This window comes from Glycine soja, chromosome 16 (assembly GCF_004193775.1).
Source record: "Glycine soja cultivar W05 chromosome 16, ASM419377v2, whole genome shotgun sequence".
NCBI lineage: Eukaryota > Viridiplantae > Streptophyta > Magnoliopsida > Fabales > Fabaceae > Glycine > Glycine soja.
In genome coordinates this window covers 2,880,841-2,899,224 of record NC_041017.1, presented here as the reverse complement: position 1 = coordinate 2,899,224, position 18,384 = coordinate 2,880,841, and the positions used below count along the sequence as shown (strand labels likewise).

Genomic DNA, 18,384 nt, shown 5'->3' with positions numbered 1-18,384 from the left:
CCCGAACCTCGTTATGCGCAACACAATAAAAGGCGACACCGAGCGCATAGCACGCTACTACTACCTGCCCTCAGCACCAGCCGAAAGCGAAGAAAGAGCTTTCGATCCCTGTAACCGCGTTCGACGATTTAGGGTTTTTTTCGGAGACAATGGCGGATGAATCGGAGCACACGGCGGCGCCGGCGAGCGGTGAATCGCTGCTTGACAAGATTGCCGAGAAGATTCACGGCCACCACGACTCTTCCTCTTCCTCCGATTCCGATTCGGAGAAAAAGGAAACTTCGTCAATTAAGGAAAAGGTTTTCCGCCTCTTTGGAAGGGAGAAGCCAGTTCACTCCGTCCTCGGCGGTGGAAAACGTATGAATTTCTCTCTCTCTCTCTCTCTCTCACTATCGTTTTCTCTCTCTTATGGACACTGTTTAGTTTACTTGAGTTTTCGTTAGATCTGTGATGAGAGATGATTTAGTGGAGTCCTCTATATATATGATTCGCTGATCTGTGTTAAGTTGATTTTAAATGATGCTACATTTTGTTAAATATCTCAGGATTTTTTTAAAAACAAAATTATTAGGAAGTCGAGTTAATAATGTGTTTGAAGGTTTGTTTATGTCGATGCTGGAAAAGTAGGTTTTGAATGCTGCCTTATTATTTGGAAGAGGAATTCGAGTTCACTTAAGCATGATATTGGATTTCAAATCTTTTAGTGTCCAAAATTCACTGATACTGAATCTGAAGAGCATTTTGTTTGGTTCTCTAATAACATTTTTCATTGCGATTATTTATTGATTGAATCCTTTTTGTGTATGGCATTCCCATCAATCAATTTGTCGTTTTTACATATAGATCGAAGATATCTTTGTAATGGGCATAACTTGTGTCATATTTTCAATGCCTGACTGAACGCTGCTGCTATATTGCATTTTACATAAACAACTCTAGTTTATTTGTTGTGATTTACTTCCTGAGAAGTGAGACTTGATTTTTGGGCATGTTCGTTACGCAGCTTTTTCATTAAAAAAAACCATTTATTAATTTTTTAATAAAAATTAATGTGTTTGTTTCAGCTTTTCAAAATCATAAAAAATAATTTAATGTTTTTTAAAATCAGAAGCTATTGAATAGCTTCTCAAAAAACCAGTTACGTTTTTAAATAAAGTGATTTTTATAATTGTGAACAAACATAAATTAGCTTTTTTTAAATAAAAAATCTGAACAAAATAATCCCTAAATTAATTGAAATTAGAATTACTTTATTTTAATTTTTAACCTGTAACCAACTAACTGGTCTTTATTTTTTATTTTTCCTAATCTTCAATTGCAGCTGCTGATGTGCTCTTGTGGAGGAACAAGAAGATATCTGCTAGTGTACTTGGTGTAGCCACTGCTGTTTGGATCTTTTTTGAGTTGCTTGAATATCACCTGCTTACTCTAGTTTGTCACATTTCGATTCTGGTGCTTGCAGTTTTGTTTTTGTGGTCCAATGCCCATACCTTTATTCACAAGTAAGACTCCGGGACTCATTAATCTATTGAACCAAGGCATAGTTGCATACAAGCTATGTTTTTTTCTAACCAATTTGCATGTAATATCCATTATTATTGTCGCAGGGCACCGCCTTGCATCCCAACCGTTCATCTCCCTGAAGAACCAATTCGCCAATTCGCATCTGCATTGACAATTGAAATCAACCGTGGATTTGCTGCCTTGCATGCTATTGGTTCTGGAAGAGATTTGAAGACATTTCTCATTGTATATTTCCTGCAAACTTCTAATTTCATTCATGCACATTAAATGTTATTTTTTGCTTATATAATCTTCATGAAATATATGTGCTAAAAGTGTTAATCACTTAAGTTAAATATCCCAAGATGTTGACTTGGGATTTAAACATTCCTTCAGTAAGAATTGAATTATTGTTTCCATGCCATTGTCTTTTACTGAACACTCCGTTGTTGATCTATGCTAGATTATTGTTGGGACGTGGATTATATCAATTGTGGGGAGCTGGTGCAATTTCTTGACCTTGTTCTACATTGGTAAGAACAACTATTCTCGTTTTATTTATAATAATGTTTTGATAGTTATGAATATGAACTATGCAATTTACTGATTTCCATAATCTTCATTTGCAGTCTTTGTTTTGTTGCATACGGTTCCTGTCATCTATGACAAGTATGAGGATAAGATAGACCCTCTGGCAGAGAAGGCACTCATCGAGTTCAAGAAGCAGTATGCTGTGTTTGACGAAAAGGTCTTGAATAAGATCCCGAAAGGCCCATTGAAAGGGAAGAAGTTAGCTTAGTGTTTAAGCATTTGTATTCTCAAGAACAAAAATAGGAGGCTCCACTTGAGTCTTTTCTATTTTCTAGAGCCTCGTTTCTTTTAAACCATACACCAAGCATTGTTTTGGATTTTCTTTTAGGCGGGTGTGGTATTCATGGTTTTAGCTTCAAGATGTAACCTTTTGATTTTGCTACAAGCATGTCGATTTTGCTGATTACATTGTTTGTTAGACTTGTACTCTTCAATGGGTAATTAATTTGTAAGCAAAAAATATTTATGTTAATTGTCAGCATTTTTCTTTTCTTTGATAAAAAATTTGGGCGTTTGTTGTTTTGTTCGTTGCATGATGATTCTAGAGTTAGTGTGATTCATGATATTATTTTAAATCGAGTGAAAATGTCATCTATTCAAGGTGATGTTATCTTCATACCATGACTCACAAGAAAAATTTGTCGTTTAATTTTCTAGTGATTTAGGATTAGCTTAATTTATCTTCTATTTAGGATTAACTGTAATTATATTTATTATCATTTAAAAAAAATAAAATGATTTCCCCCTATCAGATTCTGCGTGAAATCCAAAAGGATGTATGCATTTATAGAAGAAAGTGACGTATTTTATATGTGGGACGGGTTGCTTTATATTGTGTTTAGCAGGTTTTTGCGTGGAAGGAGTTTGATGGTGATTGGGTGAATGAAGGATGAGAATTTGTATGAGAGGATATATTACAAGCAGGTGGTGGGCGGGTGAAGAATACCAAGGCTGGAAAGTTGATAATGACAATAACACAGCTGCAGAAACACATCTGTGACAAATGCAAACACATCAGTCAATTGCGTGAGTTTTGGATGTGCTTATTACTTTCGATCAGAATTGGATTTTTGACATGTGTATACAAAGTTTGGATGACAGCGTCAGGTTTCGAATTTTAAAGTCCTTTTTGTGTCGTGCGGTGCTATTTTTTTAAAAAATAAATAAATATAGTAAATGTTAAAAATCATTATTATTTGAAGATCAGAACCGTTAGAAGTTATAATTGTAACAACATCAATTGAATCGGATAGAAATAATTAAAATGAGACATTTTAAAAACTTTGAAGATCAAATTGAAGTTTTTAAAATAATTTGATAACCAAAAATTAAGTGTTAGGATTAACATTATAACTTTGAAATCTTTATGATTGATTGAGAAAAGCAAAAAGACAAATACTGTAATTAATTTTTACAATGCAAAAGGTTTTTACACATCCATTTTATAACACATTGACAAATATTCATGTATGAAGTATAAAATTTGTATAATAGTGTCAATATTCATGTAGTATATCAAATATCAATGACTTTTAATTACTAGCTTATCAATGATGATATAACTTTTTCTAGTGTATAAAAATTAGTTTACAAAAATAAAATTACAGATGTCTATTAATAATATAATTTTATCTCTTAATTTATATTCTTAAGTTTTATTTTAAATAAATTATGAAAAATTATTTTCAACTTTTCTATGTATTTAAAAAAGATTTACTTTTAATTATTTTTTCTTATAAAAAATTTAGAAGTAACCAAATTAAAATGCATATTAATATAATTTTTAAATTATAGTATACTTTAACAATTTATTCATCTATTAATTTTTATATATTTTATTTATATAATATAGTAAGATCAATTTTGTTTGCTACAAATAATTAAATTTACCATTAAAACCATAATGGAATTAAAAAAAATTAGTTTACTAATGTTACATTATATATATATATATATATATATATATATATATATATATATATATATATATTAGTGTCAACCTATTTTATTAGAAAAACATAAATTGATTAATAATTTTTAATATTTTCAATTAAAGGCATTTTTTAATTAATTAAATTTATTTAATGCATAATATTGAATAAAATATTTCTACTCTTGACAAATATAGGACGGCATAAAAAAGAAGTTAAAATCTTGAGTATTAAATGTGAGCATTATTTTAATGCATTCGCCTTATGTTTTTTTTAATAATAATACCATTAATAGTTTATTATATTTGACAATCTCTTTTAAATTTTTTTTACTAAAATAATAATAAGTATGTATTGGTAAAATATTAAATATAATGTCTTTAATGAAAAAATAATTTTATTCATTGATTATATTTTAAAACATATTAATAAACAAAATAGTTAATAAAGTTTAAATAATTATATAGAGTGAAGAGAAAAATTAAATTAAAAAATGAGACTTTATTCGACTTTTGATTGAATTAAAGTAATTTTAAATATAATTTGCTTTAATTAAATTTTTACATATCTTTAATTTTTTTAATCTACACATTTTTACTTTAATAATTTAAATTTAGAAATAAATTTATCATTTAAAAAATCTTTAAAATATATTTAAATCATTTTTATATTTTTTTTCTAATTAAACATAAAAGTGAGAAAATTATTTTTTTTTAAAGATTATCCATTTTATTTTTCTACTATAGTTCTATGCAATTTCACTTTCCTTTTTTCCATTATATGCCTCATTTGAGACTTGTTAATATATAAAAAAACACAAAAAATAAAGCATAAATAACTTAAAAAATAATACATTACAATATATAATATTTAAAATATTACACATTTGCAATATTACATAATACATTACAAGAATATATTACGAATATAAGTGTAAATATTTTTGTTATTATTATAATATTTTAAATATGACAACAATCAAGGTCACTCGATTTCTGTAAAAAGATTAAATATAAATGTTTAAGACTTTTCAATGATTGAAAATCACTGGTGTTAAATAATTTAATTTAATGTTGAACATTAAATACATTAATTGATGCAATAATAAAAAAATTTCAAAGAATCATATGATAATAAATTGTAGATTAGGAAAAAGCTGTCCATTTGACAAATACAATAAATAATTGTTGAAAATATAATATAAAAATTTCAATAACGAAAACTTTTCAATGACTCATTAAAAAATAAAATATAGATTAGAAGAAAAGACTTCAAAGCATATTAACTTTATTTTTATTTTAAGCAAAAAAATAGAATAGTTGTTATTTTATTTATTTTTTTTAAAATATTTTAAACAGTAAAAATATTAATAACTATATTCTTTTAAACAAAAAATGATTATTTTTATTTTATTTTAAACGATAGTTTTTTTGTTATAAACAATTCCCTTAAACAATATTTAACTTAATTTATTCATTTCCCTTTAAAAAAATAATTTATTTCATATAAACTTAATATTTCATAACACTAGAAGTAATCACACATTTCCTCTCTACGTCCTCCCCTAAATATTTCATATAAACATAATATTTTGCTAAACTATTACATTGATCAATCCAATTATCAATATGGCAAACTAAGTAAAATCTTAACAATATCATAATAATTTTATAATTAATACAAAAATAACAAACGAGGCAAGAAACATAATAATAAAGTATAAGATTAAATCACAAATTAAGGGTGGCTAGTTCTAAGCAGGTGGTTGATCAGTTGGGTTGCCAAGAAATTTTTTCCTTTAAATTTATTTTTTATTTATTTATTACGTTTGAATATTAACATCCAAATACCAAACCCCAATAAGAGTCTATTTTGCACCCTATAAAGCAAATGCATGTTAACCTTAATCCATGTCAGTATCTTAAATTTGCAAGAAAATAATTCTATTATAAGCCTAGTGTATAAGGAAAATTACTACAAATGATACATAAAGGTACGAAAAATTAATTGAGTTTTTGTATGATAAAAGTTGGTCTAACTAACTATAATCTCCTCAAACTTTTTTTTAATTCACATGAGGGCCTAAGGCCTAACAAAACATTTACTATAGGGAGGATCTACGGTTACATATAACCCCATATTTTCATGAAGAGCTAACATAAAACTCCTCAATTCTGAATTCTTTAGAATGATTTCAAGATGATAAAAAAAAATAGAAACAAATACGGTATAGCACACAAATTGAAAACTTAAAGGACTATACTTAAACCATTTTCAATTAGATACAGCAAATCCCCGGCTTTGGTTTTTCCAACCACAGCAATTGATACCAAATACAGTCACAATCATTTTTCTTGAATCAAGATGTATAAAATATAAATATTAAATTTTAAGCTCGCTATTTTCCTAGCATAAAAAGTTATAACATCAGGACCATTGACAAATAGAGAATATGCATCACAAAATAGAGAATATATTATAGCTGCTAATTGGTTCAAGTATAGAATTGTATTATATGCAGTAAAGCAATGGGAACGATATTATATGACATCTACATCTTCCAAAATTCCCAAATTATATACGTCAAATCAAACGAGATGCCGAAGGCAATGGAAAGTAAAAACTTTAAAAGTTCCCCGTACCCCCTTAGGTGAAAAAGAGACTCATTTTGAATGTGAAAGAATTAATTGAACAAACAATGATATATACATTTGTTTAATTGGGTACTCCAATGTATATTCAGTATCTCGGATGCTGGTTTGAACTAGTAGTTTTACCATCAGATGATGTAAGAGGAACTGTTGAGAACTCAGAATCAAAATGTTCAGAATGCTGAAAATAACCACGAGGGGGACGACTGATGTTTTGATTTGTTGGAGTAATTTGAAAAGCAGATGGTGTTCCAGCATCAAACCTCCGATTGGAAAATGGTGGAGTGACAGGGATAGTATAAGGACTTTTATCGGAAGAATTTTCCATGGCTTTACCTGTATTTTCTGATGATTCTCTCTTCTCTCTTTCTTCTGTTTCCTTGAGAAGAAAATCAACCCACAAATCTGCAAAAGACTGCAAGAAGAAACGTAAGCAGAACTTACAAAGCATCTGCTGGTATAAATAAGGAAGATGTTCAATGTTAAGGCACAACCGCACAACTAAAAAGACTAAAAATCAACTCAATTGTCTAAAGCACTAGAATCATTGGTTCAGTGAGGAAAAAAATCATTGGTTTCATTTTAACAAGTACGCAACTAGATAACAATCCATATTTCATAGAATCATATAAATCTATTCCCTCAATTTTCTCATCAATGGCTATCTGCCTCTCTGTTCTGTTCAAAAACAGCCATACGTACCCCAAAAGGAGAAAAAAGTCATACCAAATGAGAAGAAATCACCTGGTTATCAGATCCTGCATTTGCAGCTGTGTCAGTCGAATTTCCTCCCAAGAGGCCTCCAACCAAGCGGCTAGGCAGCCCAAGAACTCCTCGAACAACACCTTTACCCGAACCATGTTGAGCACCTCCAATCCTCTGCTTATCCTCATCAGAGAATCCTAGCATGCGAACCATGAGGTCCAAAACCTGTCCCCAATATAACGAACGCTAAGCACAAGATCAATTTAAACAAAACATCCCACAAATCAAATAAAATAACACAGCCAACATCAGCAATACAAGTTAAGGAAAGCAAACATAACAAGCTGCAAGTAAACAAATGCAAGTGGAGAATACAATTTCATAACCTTTCCAGTTGATACTTATAGGTTAAGACATTAACAAGTATTGCATTCATACTTCATGTGTCTTATCATTTTTCTCACAGACCTCATGGATTTGTGGATTAGTTTATTTCGAAGGTAAAAAAGCTTCCTTTTTTTTTACTGCTCCCTGAGAAAAGTCAAGGATAAGGTGATTATTTCCCCTAATTAACCATACATGGGACTTGGTTAAAATGCTAACCAAATATCAGAAATTTGGTGTACTAAATCTGAGTACATGGAATTTGTGCTCTCAGCTCCCCTCACATCCATACACATGCAACATGAATTATGACAATTTTGTGCATAATAAAGGACATTGGGTTCCATTCCAGATCCAGTCCTGTAAAAACTAAAATGCAACTAAAGAAACCAAAAGTATAAGATTTTCATACCTCTCTGCTGTGATTTCTCTGAAAATAAGTTACAAGTAATTTTATCACAATGCGCCTGCCACCAATTCAATTTAGATTAGCATAATAGTTTACTATCTCACATAATAACAGAAATTATCCCATGTCTAAATCCATCCAAAAATCTTATTTAGAAGATTCCAACAATAACCTTATAAGAAATTAAAGAGAAAAAGTGAGTAGACAAATGCACCTTCCAGGAAATTCATCAGTTTATTAGAAATGAAATGGTCGAGCAAATATTGGAAAAAAAACATACTAAGAACACAAACAAGCTAACCTGTCAACAAGATAATCTGAATCTATCGACATTCTATTCAACCGTGTCATACTCTGCTCAAGAACCTTCCTCAATTTGGCATTGTCATCCTCAAGCTTGGTTACTCTACTTCTCCATTCAGTTTGCACCTTCTCAGATTGTGAAAGCTTGCCTAAAATTTCTTCTTTTTCATTCCTTGATACATCTGCTCTGTGATCTGCTTCCTGGTAATAGCAATAACCATTCAATCTACAGCTTACTAAATCAGGAATGCCAAGAAGTTGATTTCTTATCCTTATTAGACCAACATACTTGAGCAAAAATTTCGGGAACAATGTGAGATAAGATCAAATGAATAAAGATTTTGAGTAATGAAATTTTTCTTTTAACTTTTTTGCATTCCAAAAATTCTCCAAGTTATCAAATTAACTGTTTTCCTAAAAGCTACTTCTGCAACACCACTAAGGGATTAATTCTACCTAGTTCCTACATTGTACCAACGACATTTTGCCACACAAGTTGATGACACTAATAGAGTTAGCCGTCATGAAAATATTTTACTAATCTAACAACTTAGATGACTAATTAGGAATAAATATTAATGAAACTACAAATTTGAAAACTTAAAAACAAACTAAAAGAAGAAAGGTGTTTATTGCCAAAATAGTTTTGTTTGAAAATTTAACAGGAAATTTATCAAATTAGGACTGAGTCAAAACTATATTGGAAAAGATAGAGAGTAACAATTCTAAAGGCTTTCTAAATCTTTAAAAAAATTATTGCATGTTAAAATAAATATAATAACTTATGTGTATATAAATTTAACACAAATAATTCGAAAGGTTATACTTGATTAAGATTTATTATGTCTACATTGATTTATTTTGCAATAAATTAATTTTAACTAATGTTTCTCTTTTAAATATTTTGATTATAAGTTTTTTTAATGCTACTAATTGAAGTATGTACTAAATATTGTTTATTAAAAATTTAAAACGCCTGTGTAATGCACTGGTAACCTAACTAGCATAAAGTAGTAATGAGCACATTCAGGTGATCCATATATGGTGTTTAGAGAAAGAAAGAATCTTACTTTCAAAAGTTGAGAAAGCTTAGCTATTTCTTCTCTTGCATGAGCCAACTCCCTTTCTAAATGCTCCTATGGAACAAAATATAGTGCAAGTAAGCTAACTCAGCATAACTAAAGACACAAGCACACACAGACTTTAAAAAATATTGATATAAAAATGTAAGGAACTGTACCAAAAAAATAAAACAGGGCAAGTGTTAACAACCAAATTATTGTCAGTAATTTATGAATAATTAAAAAAAGATACAGTGATGTGTTTTTGTACCATGGCTTCAATTTCAGCATAGTACTGTCCTAGAGCTGTCTGTAGATTTAAAAGTTCAATATTTTTAGCATCTATAGTGCTCATACAGTTTGCTAGTTTCTTGTTCAGGTCATTAATGGCTTCTTTGGACTTGAGAATTTCACTATCATTTGCCATCTTCAGCTCCTCTTGACTTGCAAGTGCTTGCTTCAGAGTTCTATCAAGATGTGATACTTGAGCCCTTAAATAATTATTGCTATCACGTAGCTCTTCAATGATTTTGCTGTCTTCATCCATTTTATCTGAGTCTTCAGATGCCTAGATAAATAAGTAAGGAAAACATCATTGATGTCTCAGAAAGACGGATCTAGTAAATCTATCCAGGAAAAATGCAAGTGGAAATCATTCACTCGGATAATTAGGGAGAAAAAATTATAACATTCCAGTAGATAGCAAAATAGATGAAACACAAAGTATAGATAAACAAATCCAACTAAAGTACAGAATGAAAGCAACTAAATCATGACCAAACCTCATTCTATTAGGAAAACTAAAAGGTTGTTAAACAAAGTATCATTGCAATGCATATGTTTGCACTGTTTAGATGTCATTAGGACCACATAAAATAAGCTTTCATACTGCATATTATCGTTGAAACGACAATGTTGAAAGATCAATCAGACATCACTAATCAACAAGAGTCCAATTCAATATGGATACAGTAAATGTGTCAGTCTAATTGTATGTTGAAGAACCACCTACAACTAAGGTTCATAATAAAAAGAGTGCAGAGAAGCAATTGGGAGAATTGAATGATTAATTTAACAAATTGCATGAAAAGAAAGAGAAATCGAGTTGTTTGCATAACATTTCCAGTAAAGGCAATCAAGGGGAGTTGGGAGGGAAAGTTAACATGAATGGCTATAAGAAAGGAGTTGGGCAGAAGACAGAGCCAGGAAAAGTAGAGGGCAGTGAGGGAGAGTGCTAGGTCTCTCGCATACCCTGTGTTATCTTTATATAGTTTCAGTCTTTATTGTTCATTGTGAGAGGATGATACAGTAGATATACACCAACTAGTAGTGTTTGATTCAGTTTCTAACATTGTATAGTAAACTATAGTCGACTATCTTTGGTCAGTTAGTAATGAACAAGGCAGGTCAAATTTAACACAGGAAAAATATATCTCACAAGTATATTATATAATATAATTAATGAGATATGCACAAATGAAAAATGAACACAATTTGAGTCATTATTTGTCTCTTGAATATCATGCTTAATTACCATTGGTTCACTTCAGAAAATAAAGATAAAGACTTTAGTAAAAAGAATAAAACCTTTTCCAGTAAATGCTGTTTGAGGCGGTTCAATTCCTGCACCACTTTGTCCCTGTCCTGTTGTGTTTCCTTCAAATCTTTACTAAGGTTTTGTAAGGATCTTTCCATTTCTTCCTTTCCTGGAAAACTTTTGGAGTGTTCTGGCATCTGTTACCAAAAGCCAGTGGCCCAATCCCAAAAAGAAAAGAAAAATAATTATGAGCAAGGATCTAAATACATAACCTGTAAAACACATATTGCTATTAAGTTTTGGCTCACATCACCGACACTGCTAGAATCTTTTTTCTGAATATGTGAAGCATCAAGCATCATTTTATCAGTGAAAGACTTCCTACTATTTTCAAGTTCAGCCTCAATTTCAGTCCTTTCCATCTAATAACAAGGGGAATAGGATCGTATTAGAGTGCACTTCAGAAACAAAATAATACAAAAGCATCATGATCAGTTTTTTAGCACAAAAATAGTAAACATTTTATGGTGCTGTAAGATATGGTAATGCATATACATACCAACCTTAAGTGTGGTGTTTTCCTTCTCTAAGGTTTTGATAAGTCTTTTTAAGCTATCAACAGCCACCCCACCTTCATTTTCCCGTCTTGTCAACTCAAGTTCCAGATGCTTTATTTCTGATACTTTCTCATTCAATTCATTATGTATTTTGTTCATCTCCTTCGATGTCTTCAAAAGCAATAACATAATATATGTACAAGTTAGATAACCAAAAACTATATATCCCAGCCTATGGCATAGCAACATTGTAAGATTCCTTGAAAATACCCTTATTGGTCAAATGTTGCAATGGAAGAGATTAGAATGTAGGCCATAAAACGATCAAATTATTACTTATCAGTTTAAAATAGTATTATCTGAAGAAAAAATGAAAAGATTTTGAAGAATTGGTAAAAGTTGTCCATATTCTCTTTTAGTTTATGTCAATTTATTTGCTATTCAGAAATAGAATAAAAGAATTTCAATTTGGGTTGCTATCTGAATTTACACAGCAAGCCATTTTTTTCTAATCTTTTTTGGTATAAGGCAGATTTGTATATGCCTTTGATCTATCCATTGGTTTGAAACTAAAACTCATTATTTTGTGTCCATCAAAAGCTATTTAAATACTAGAGCATTCTTTTTAAAAAAATATATATATATAGTTCAATATTTAATGAGTGCATTATGAGTCTTTTAACAGTAAAATGAATAAAGGCCACAATTTGCAAGGGTGTTTTTAAAAGGCTGAAAATTTTATTTGGAGCTTTTGATTGATAGTTCTCTAACATCACAGCATGTCTCATCACTGAAAAGACAGAATTGATAGCAATAAGACAATGATAAAAGTATCAAACACAAAAGATGTCCCAGAATACACAACAATGAAATGTAACATTCATTCCATATATACATCTATTGCTTCATTCACATAGCTCTCTTAGGTTCAAAAGTATGCTCCTTCAAATTATATTGAACACAATCAGTTTGTTATTCTGTTAAACTACTGATATAGATGATGCTCTCTTAAGTGTGATTAAGGAAATATGTTGCAACCATGATCATCAAAATATATATATATATAACTCACTCTGTCTCTTTCCAACTTTAATATGTTAAGCTCCTCCTGGAAAGACTTGTTGAATCTCTGTTCCTCTGACATTGAAGACAGAATCAGAACGTTAGGCCACTTCTATTTACATGTTAAGATACAATTTAGACATTCCAAAAGCCAAATAAAAATACCTTGGAATTTTAGCTGAATGTTCGCCAATTGATTATGTTCTTGCTCTAGTTCTAACCTCAACTTCTGTATTTCTGGGGCATGTTGTACAGCTACTGTGGTATTTCCATCAACCAAATCTCCAAGCTCCTAGAAGGCATTCATACATCTGTTGTCAAATTCACTCATCACTAAAGATAAAAATATAAGCTAGCAAAATGTGATAATAGCTTTTTGCATTATAAAGACAGAGAAACCAAATTATAAGTTATGTCCATTGGGGGAAAAGATGAAGGTGCACTTCATGCCGAGGGAAACTTGAAAATCAAAACAGACTTACAATAAATCAATAAACTAATATATCAAAATCCAATATATACAAGGAATATCATAAACAAACAACACATAATAGAAAATCTTCTTATGCAGGTGCACTGTTTAAGAACAACCAGAAATTAAAGGTATCATTACCTGATGATTTCCTTGTAAATTTGAATGTTTGATTTCCATCTCACTTTGAATAGCATCAGATTCCAAAGCAGACATGGTTCCATTGTTTATAGCATACCGATTTTTCCGTTGAGTGTTGAACTTATGCTGTTGATTGGGTGACTGATCACTACTTCCCTGCACAAATATTTAAAAGTAGACAACATGAATTCTTCGTTATCTATCAAGATCAAAGACATATAGCTAACTACTATTAGCCACATTAGTACTTTACAATATAACACATAATAATAGAATCTCGAAAAAGCATTTTAGTAAGGTTATATTGTATGCCCAGTTGCCCACTCATAATTCTAGCCAAAAGTCCACAACTCATCTATAAAACAAGAAGCATGTTTAGAATAGGTTTGTGGCATTCTGTTGATCCTTTTCTTTGAACAAATTTGAAAAATATACTATCGTACTGCTCAAACTCAAGGCCCAAAAACCAAACTTGAATCATAGCTGCAATATGAGAATGCAAATGGCACTACCAGTCAAACATCCTCATTGCTTATTAAATTTCACATGGAGGTAATAAAATACCAGAAACCAAATATAATGGAGGACCTCCAGCACAGGTTGACATACATTAAACTTGCCATAATAAAGTTTTAATTAGAATATGGGAATACCTTGACTGTATAAGTGCCATTTGTAGATGCTCCAGAACCTTCGATTCTGGAGACACGCAGAGCAGCATTTGTAGCCTCCAAATTCTGCTTTAGTGAGCCATTTTCTTTATTTAATTTAACAATATGATCCTGAAAGGCCATTAATGAAAACAATGAATTAGTAGTTAAGATAAATTGAACCTGAATATTAATGAAACTTCTCCAAGAGGCCATGTAATTAAGATAAAAATCTATTATGCATTGTATTCAAGAAAATTAACATTTAAAAGACAAGATAAGGCCCATTGTTGCTGAGATCACTTTATTTTAAACTGACCCAAGATAAGGTCCATAAAGATTTTTGTTAGGAATCAACTATCGCAGAAGCTTGAGCTATTGGGAGAATGTGCAATTGTGCATGAATAGCTTCATATTTAACATGCCCCCTCACAGCCCTTTGAGCTTTAAGAATAAAAAATGCACAAGGCTACCCTGGTGCAGAAATTTAACTTCTGTTTACAAGAACAAGGGCAACAAGGATTGAACTCTAGACCACATGGTTGTAAAGGCTCTGATAGCATGTCACAAATTAACTATCCCAAAAGCTGTGAAGTCCACATACTCCAAAAATGTAAAAGTATCACTGTCAGACACATATTCGATACTGACATGCATTTGATACGTCCCAATACATATCCAAAAAGTATCCATTAATTTTTTTTTAATTCTGACATTCCAAGGATAAAGCTCAACACACAGTTCTGTAAATTTGTAGTTTTTTACTGTTAAAAGGCTCTTGATAGTGTCTATTGTTAAAATGGAGGAGATTCTCTTGGCTTGTCTTCTATCTTCCAAATGATATGTAACAATTCTTTCTTACAATTTATGACCAAAGTATCTCTTCTGTAAATTGTATTCATCATCTATTGACTATTCATATGTTTATGTATTAATGAGTAATTAGTAATGTGAATATCTCTTTACAAGTATTGCGCATTTATGTTACACATATATTTTTTTGTTAGCATATCTTGATAGTGTCATATCTTTTTTTTTTTAAATTTCCAAATCCATGTATTATACCAATATCATATGTACCTGGGTTTCATAGCCCAAAAGTTTAATCTTTTGGGTGACAGCACATTAATCATTTTGTATCTGATAATTTCAAAAGACAAAAGTTACATAAAATAAAACCAAGATATGACACTAGTTCTTCAAATGATATAGAAGATACCTTAGTTAAACGAAATGAGCTCAATAAATAAACAGAAAAGACAAGTTATTTATACATTAAAAATTGGTTCAGCAGAATCTGAAATAATTGTGCAACTTCAACAAGTTAAACTGGAGAAAACAAAAATCTACAGATTAAATGTACATTAATTACATATATTCTGGAAAGTAATGGCCATACCTCTTTTTCTTTTAAGAGAGCTGCATAATTAACTGACAATGCTTTAATTTCTGCCTCGGATGCTTGAAGTTTCTTGATTTCTGCTTTGTATTGTTCTATCTATAACAAGTTAAAGAAACACTGAAGTGACATTTTTTTTCTTTTGAGTTACAAAATGACATCTTATTTAACCTTACCACTACTAAAGTAAGGGGATTCTAGGGGCAAAAACAAGTTAAAAAATATAGACATTTAGTACACTACAATTTCAAGCACTAATAGCAAATTTTCACTGATTAGCCTACTACTAATTTTTATGTGAAAGTAGGCATAACAATTAAATCAGAACCAGTAGGTACCGTCTAACCCCAACCCAACTTTAATGGGTTCGAGTTTTCCCAGTTTTTCTAACCTCTAACATGATTTTGATGGGGGGAAAACTGATTTGATTGCGTTTGGGTTTTCCCGCTTTACAAATGCGAGGTCAAGGATATGAACACAAGCCCTACCCCGGATTCACCCAGACATAATAGTGAAATAATTGAAGTTATAATGATAATAATTAAATACTAAACTTGACATAACAAAATTTACCAAAACTATAGTTTAGTTTCTAAGTTTCTTTTCTTTTAATATTCTCGTTATTTATTATTTTTTTTATATTATTAGCATTAAAACGTAGTTAATAATTTAACCTATGATTTATTTAAAAATATATATGAGTAAATCTTGATAGAGATGGGTTAAGTTTAAAGTTTTCATCTTTGCCTCTCCTAAACCCGAACCGCTTCATCCTTGGCAGGGGCGGGGAGAGTCAAACCCGTTCCCTACCCTCAAAGTTGTCATGCCTATTTGAAAGAAAGGCAAGTTTACAATGCTATGGAGATAAAAAAAAACAATCGTAAGTAACTTCCTCAAAGTTGGAAAGACAAAAAAGGCATTTTATTTGTTTTGAATAAAAATCATTGAAAAATAAGGGAACATATAGTAGTTATTTATTTTATCTTTAAATATGTCTAAAAATAACATGACATGGACAAAACTTATAGAGTCTAGTTTTAATGGTCATGTACTAACAGTGTAACTGTGTAAGGCAGTTTTACACCGTCAACCATTGCAAATTTACCATAAATGGTGCTGCTTTACACTCTCAATGCACAAGCCTATTTCTCAACTTGTATATAGTTCCTAAGGTGTTGATTATGTTGTTTTCCAATTAGAATTGAAATTTCACTAATCTGCATAACAGTAAAAGTTTGCATTACAAAGGATTATGCGGAAATATTCAGGTGAAACTCCAATTCTGATCGGCAAACACCACAAACATCTAACAAACTGTGTTTAGGTTTTGTCCAAAACTAAAACCCAAAACCCAGTTCATTGCAGAACCAGATACGCCCTTATTACTATTAGGTTCCGAAGCTAATAAAAAAAATTCACACGCTTTCCTAGCTACAGGTCAATAGCTAAACTCTTTCTTCACTCGATAAACAACACACAATCCACCACACCACACAACTTCTAGAGAGAGAGAGAGAGAGAGAGTGACCTCAGGAAGAGAGGCATGATCGATGCCGTTTGCGAGCGGCGACCTAATCCCCGATCTGGAACGGACGGAGCCGTGGGAGCTCCGGCGATCGGAGACGGCAGAGCTGCCGCCATTGGATGGGCTTCCGGCACCGTACACTCGGAAAATTTCGTCGTCGTCGTCGTCGTCATGAACATCGAGGGCGATCTTGTTGAGGTTCTCCTTCAAATTGGCAATGGTGCCCCACATGATTCAAATTCCAAACGTATCCCCCGAAAAAATTGCAGTGAAGGAATGAATTATGTATATATATGCAATTGTTGTAGCCGAAGCTTTTTTTTAAAAAAAAAAATTTTGTTTTGTCGGGGAAATGGGAGAGACTAAATCTGTGAAAGTAGGCACTGCAATGTGCAATTCCTGGCAGATCTCAGATGGGAGGAGAAAGAAAACTCTTTCATTAAATTCTTTTTATTTTTCGTACGAGGGTTACATGTCTATTTTAATATTTTATTTTTATGCCACGTTCTGTGATACGTGTAGAGCTCGCTGCATTGGTTATTAATGCATTTCTAATATCATCTCATAAATAATTTTATTTTGTTTTTATTTCATAAATTGTTGAAATATAAAAATAATAAAAGTATATATCAATTGGAATTACTAAGATATCGTGTATATATATAATTTAAACTATCTATTACTGAATCACATGTTGTGACGTAACATATGTTTAGGTAGTAAATTCTAGATTTATGTTATCTCTTACCTTTTATATTAGAAAAAAAAATATCATATTTTTTTGTCCTTACTGATAAAAAAATATGTATTACGTATTACATATTAAATTTATGAAGTGACATGATATATGTCTACGTAGAAAAACTTAATTTTAAAAAAAATATTATTGGTTTATCTTTTATTATAAAATATATATTGATGTATTTTTTATCTTATCTTAATTATACCAAAAATAAACTATTTTAAGATATATTAATTACTAAATTCTTTTATATCATTTATCGTGAAATTTATGGTTGAGGCATGCAAGTAAATTTATTTAATCTTTTTTTTCATAAAATGAATAATCTTATTCAAAACATGAATACTAAATATAGGTATTTTTTCCAACGAAAATTCAAATTTTAATTCATCAAGAAAAACTAACTCTTTCAACTGGAACCAACCATCATTTGCAATGCATATCAACTCATCAACAATCACATTCATGAAATAAAATTATATTTTTTAAATTAAAAGCAATGTTATGAAGAGTATGTTTAGATATATTTTTTTATAAACACTTTTAGAAAAAAGAAAAAAGAAGCTAATTTGTAGGAACTTTCTGATTTTAACTTCTTTATATTTAACTTATGTATAAACCTATTTTATTTTTGTTTCTTTTACTATTCTTTTAGAAATGTTGATGGAGAAGTTTATCTGTCCTAAATATAATCATTATTATTATTTAAAACATTTAAATCTATGAATATTTTAAAATAAAATTGAAATTTATGATATCAT

At 30.5% G+C, this 18,384-nt stretch overlaps 2 protein-coding genes across 2 annotated transcripts; one reads left to right on the top strand and one right to left on the bottom strand.

The window, feature by feature from the left end:
• On the top strand, nt 1-2,598 carry LOC114391213 (reticulon-like protein B1). Its single transcript, XM_028352251.1, has 5 exons — nt 1-357; nt 1,322-1,502; nt 1,608-1,749; nt 1,967-2,036; nt 2,133-2,598. Exons 1-5 carry the CDS (start codon nt 150-152, stop codon nt 2,300-2,302), a joined length of 771 nt encoding a protein of 256 aa, XP_028208052.1. The 5' UTR covers nt 1-149; the 3' UTR covers nt 2,303-2,598.
• A 3,880-nt stretch (nt 2,599-6,478) lies between these two features.
• LOC114390707 (golgin candidate 3-like) lies at nt 6,479-17,318 on the bottom strand. Its single transcript, XM_028351553.1, has 15 exons — nt 16,885-17,318; nt 15,357-15,455; nt 13,961-14,089; nt 13,308-13,463; nt 12,860-12,986; nt 12,705-12,769; nt 11,639-11,803; nt 11,384-11,497; nt 11,126-11,272; nt 9,810-10,106; nt 9,548-9,613; nt 8,476-8,678; nt 8,178-8,232; nt 7,421-7,606; nt 6,479-7,091 (listed from the first exon to the last, which is right to left on the bottom strand). The coding sequence occupies exons 1-15, from the start codon at nt 17,110-17,112 to the stop codon at nt 6,765-6,767; spliced, it is 2,364 nt and encodes a 787-aa protein (XP_028207354.1). The 5' UTR covers nt 17,113-17,318; the 3' UTR covers nt 6,479-6,764.
• Nucleotides 17,319-18,384: the final 1,066 nt, after the last annotated feature.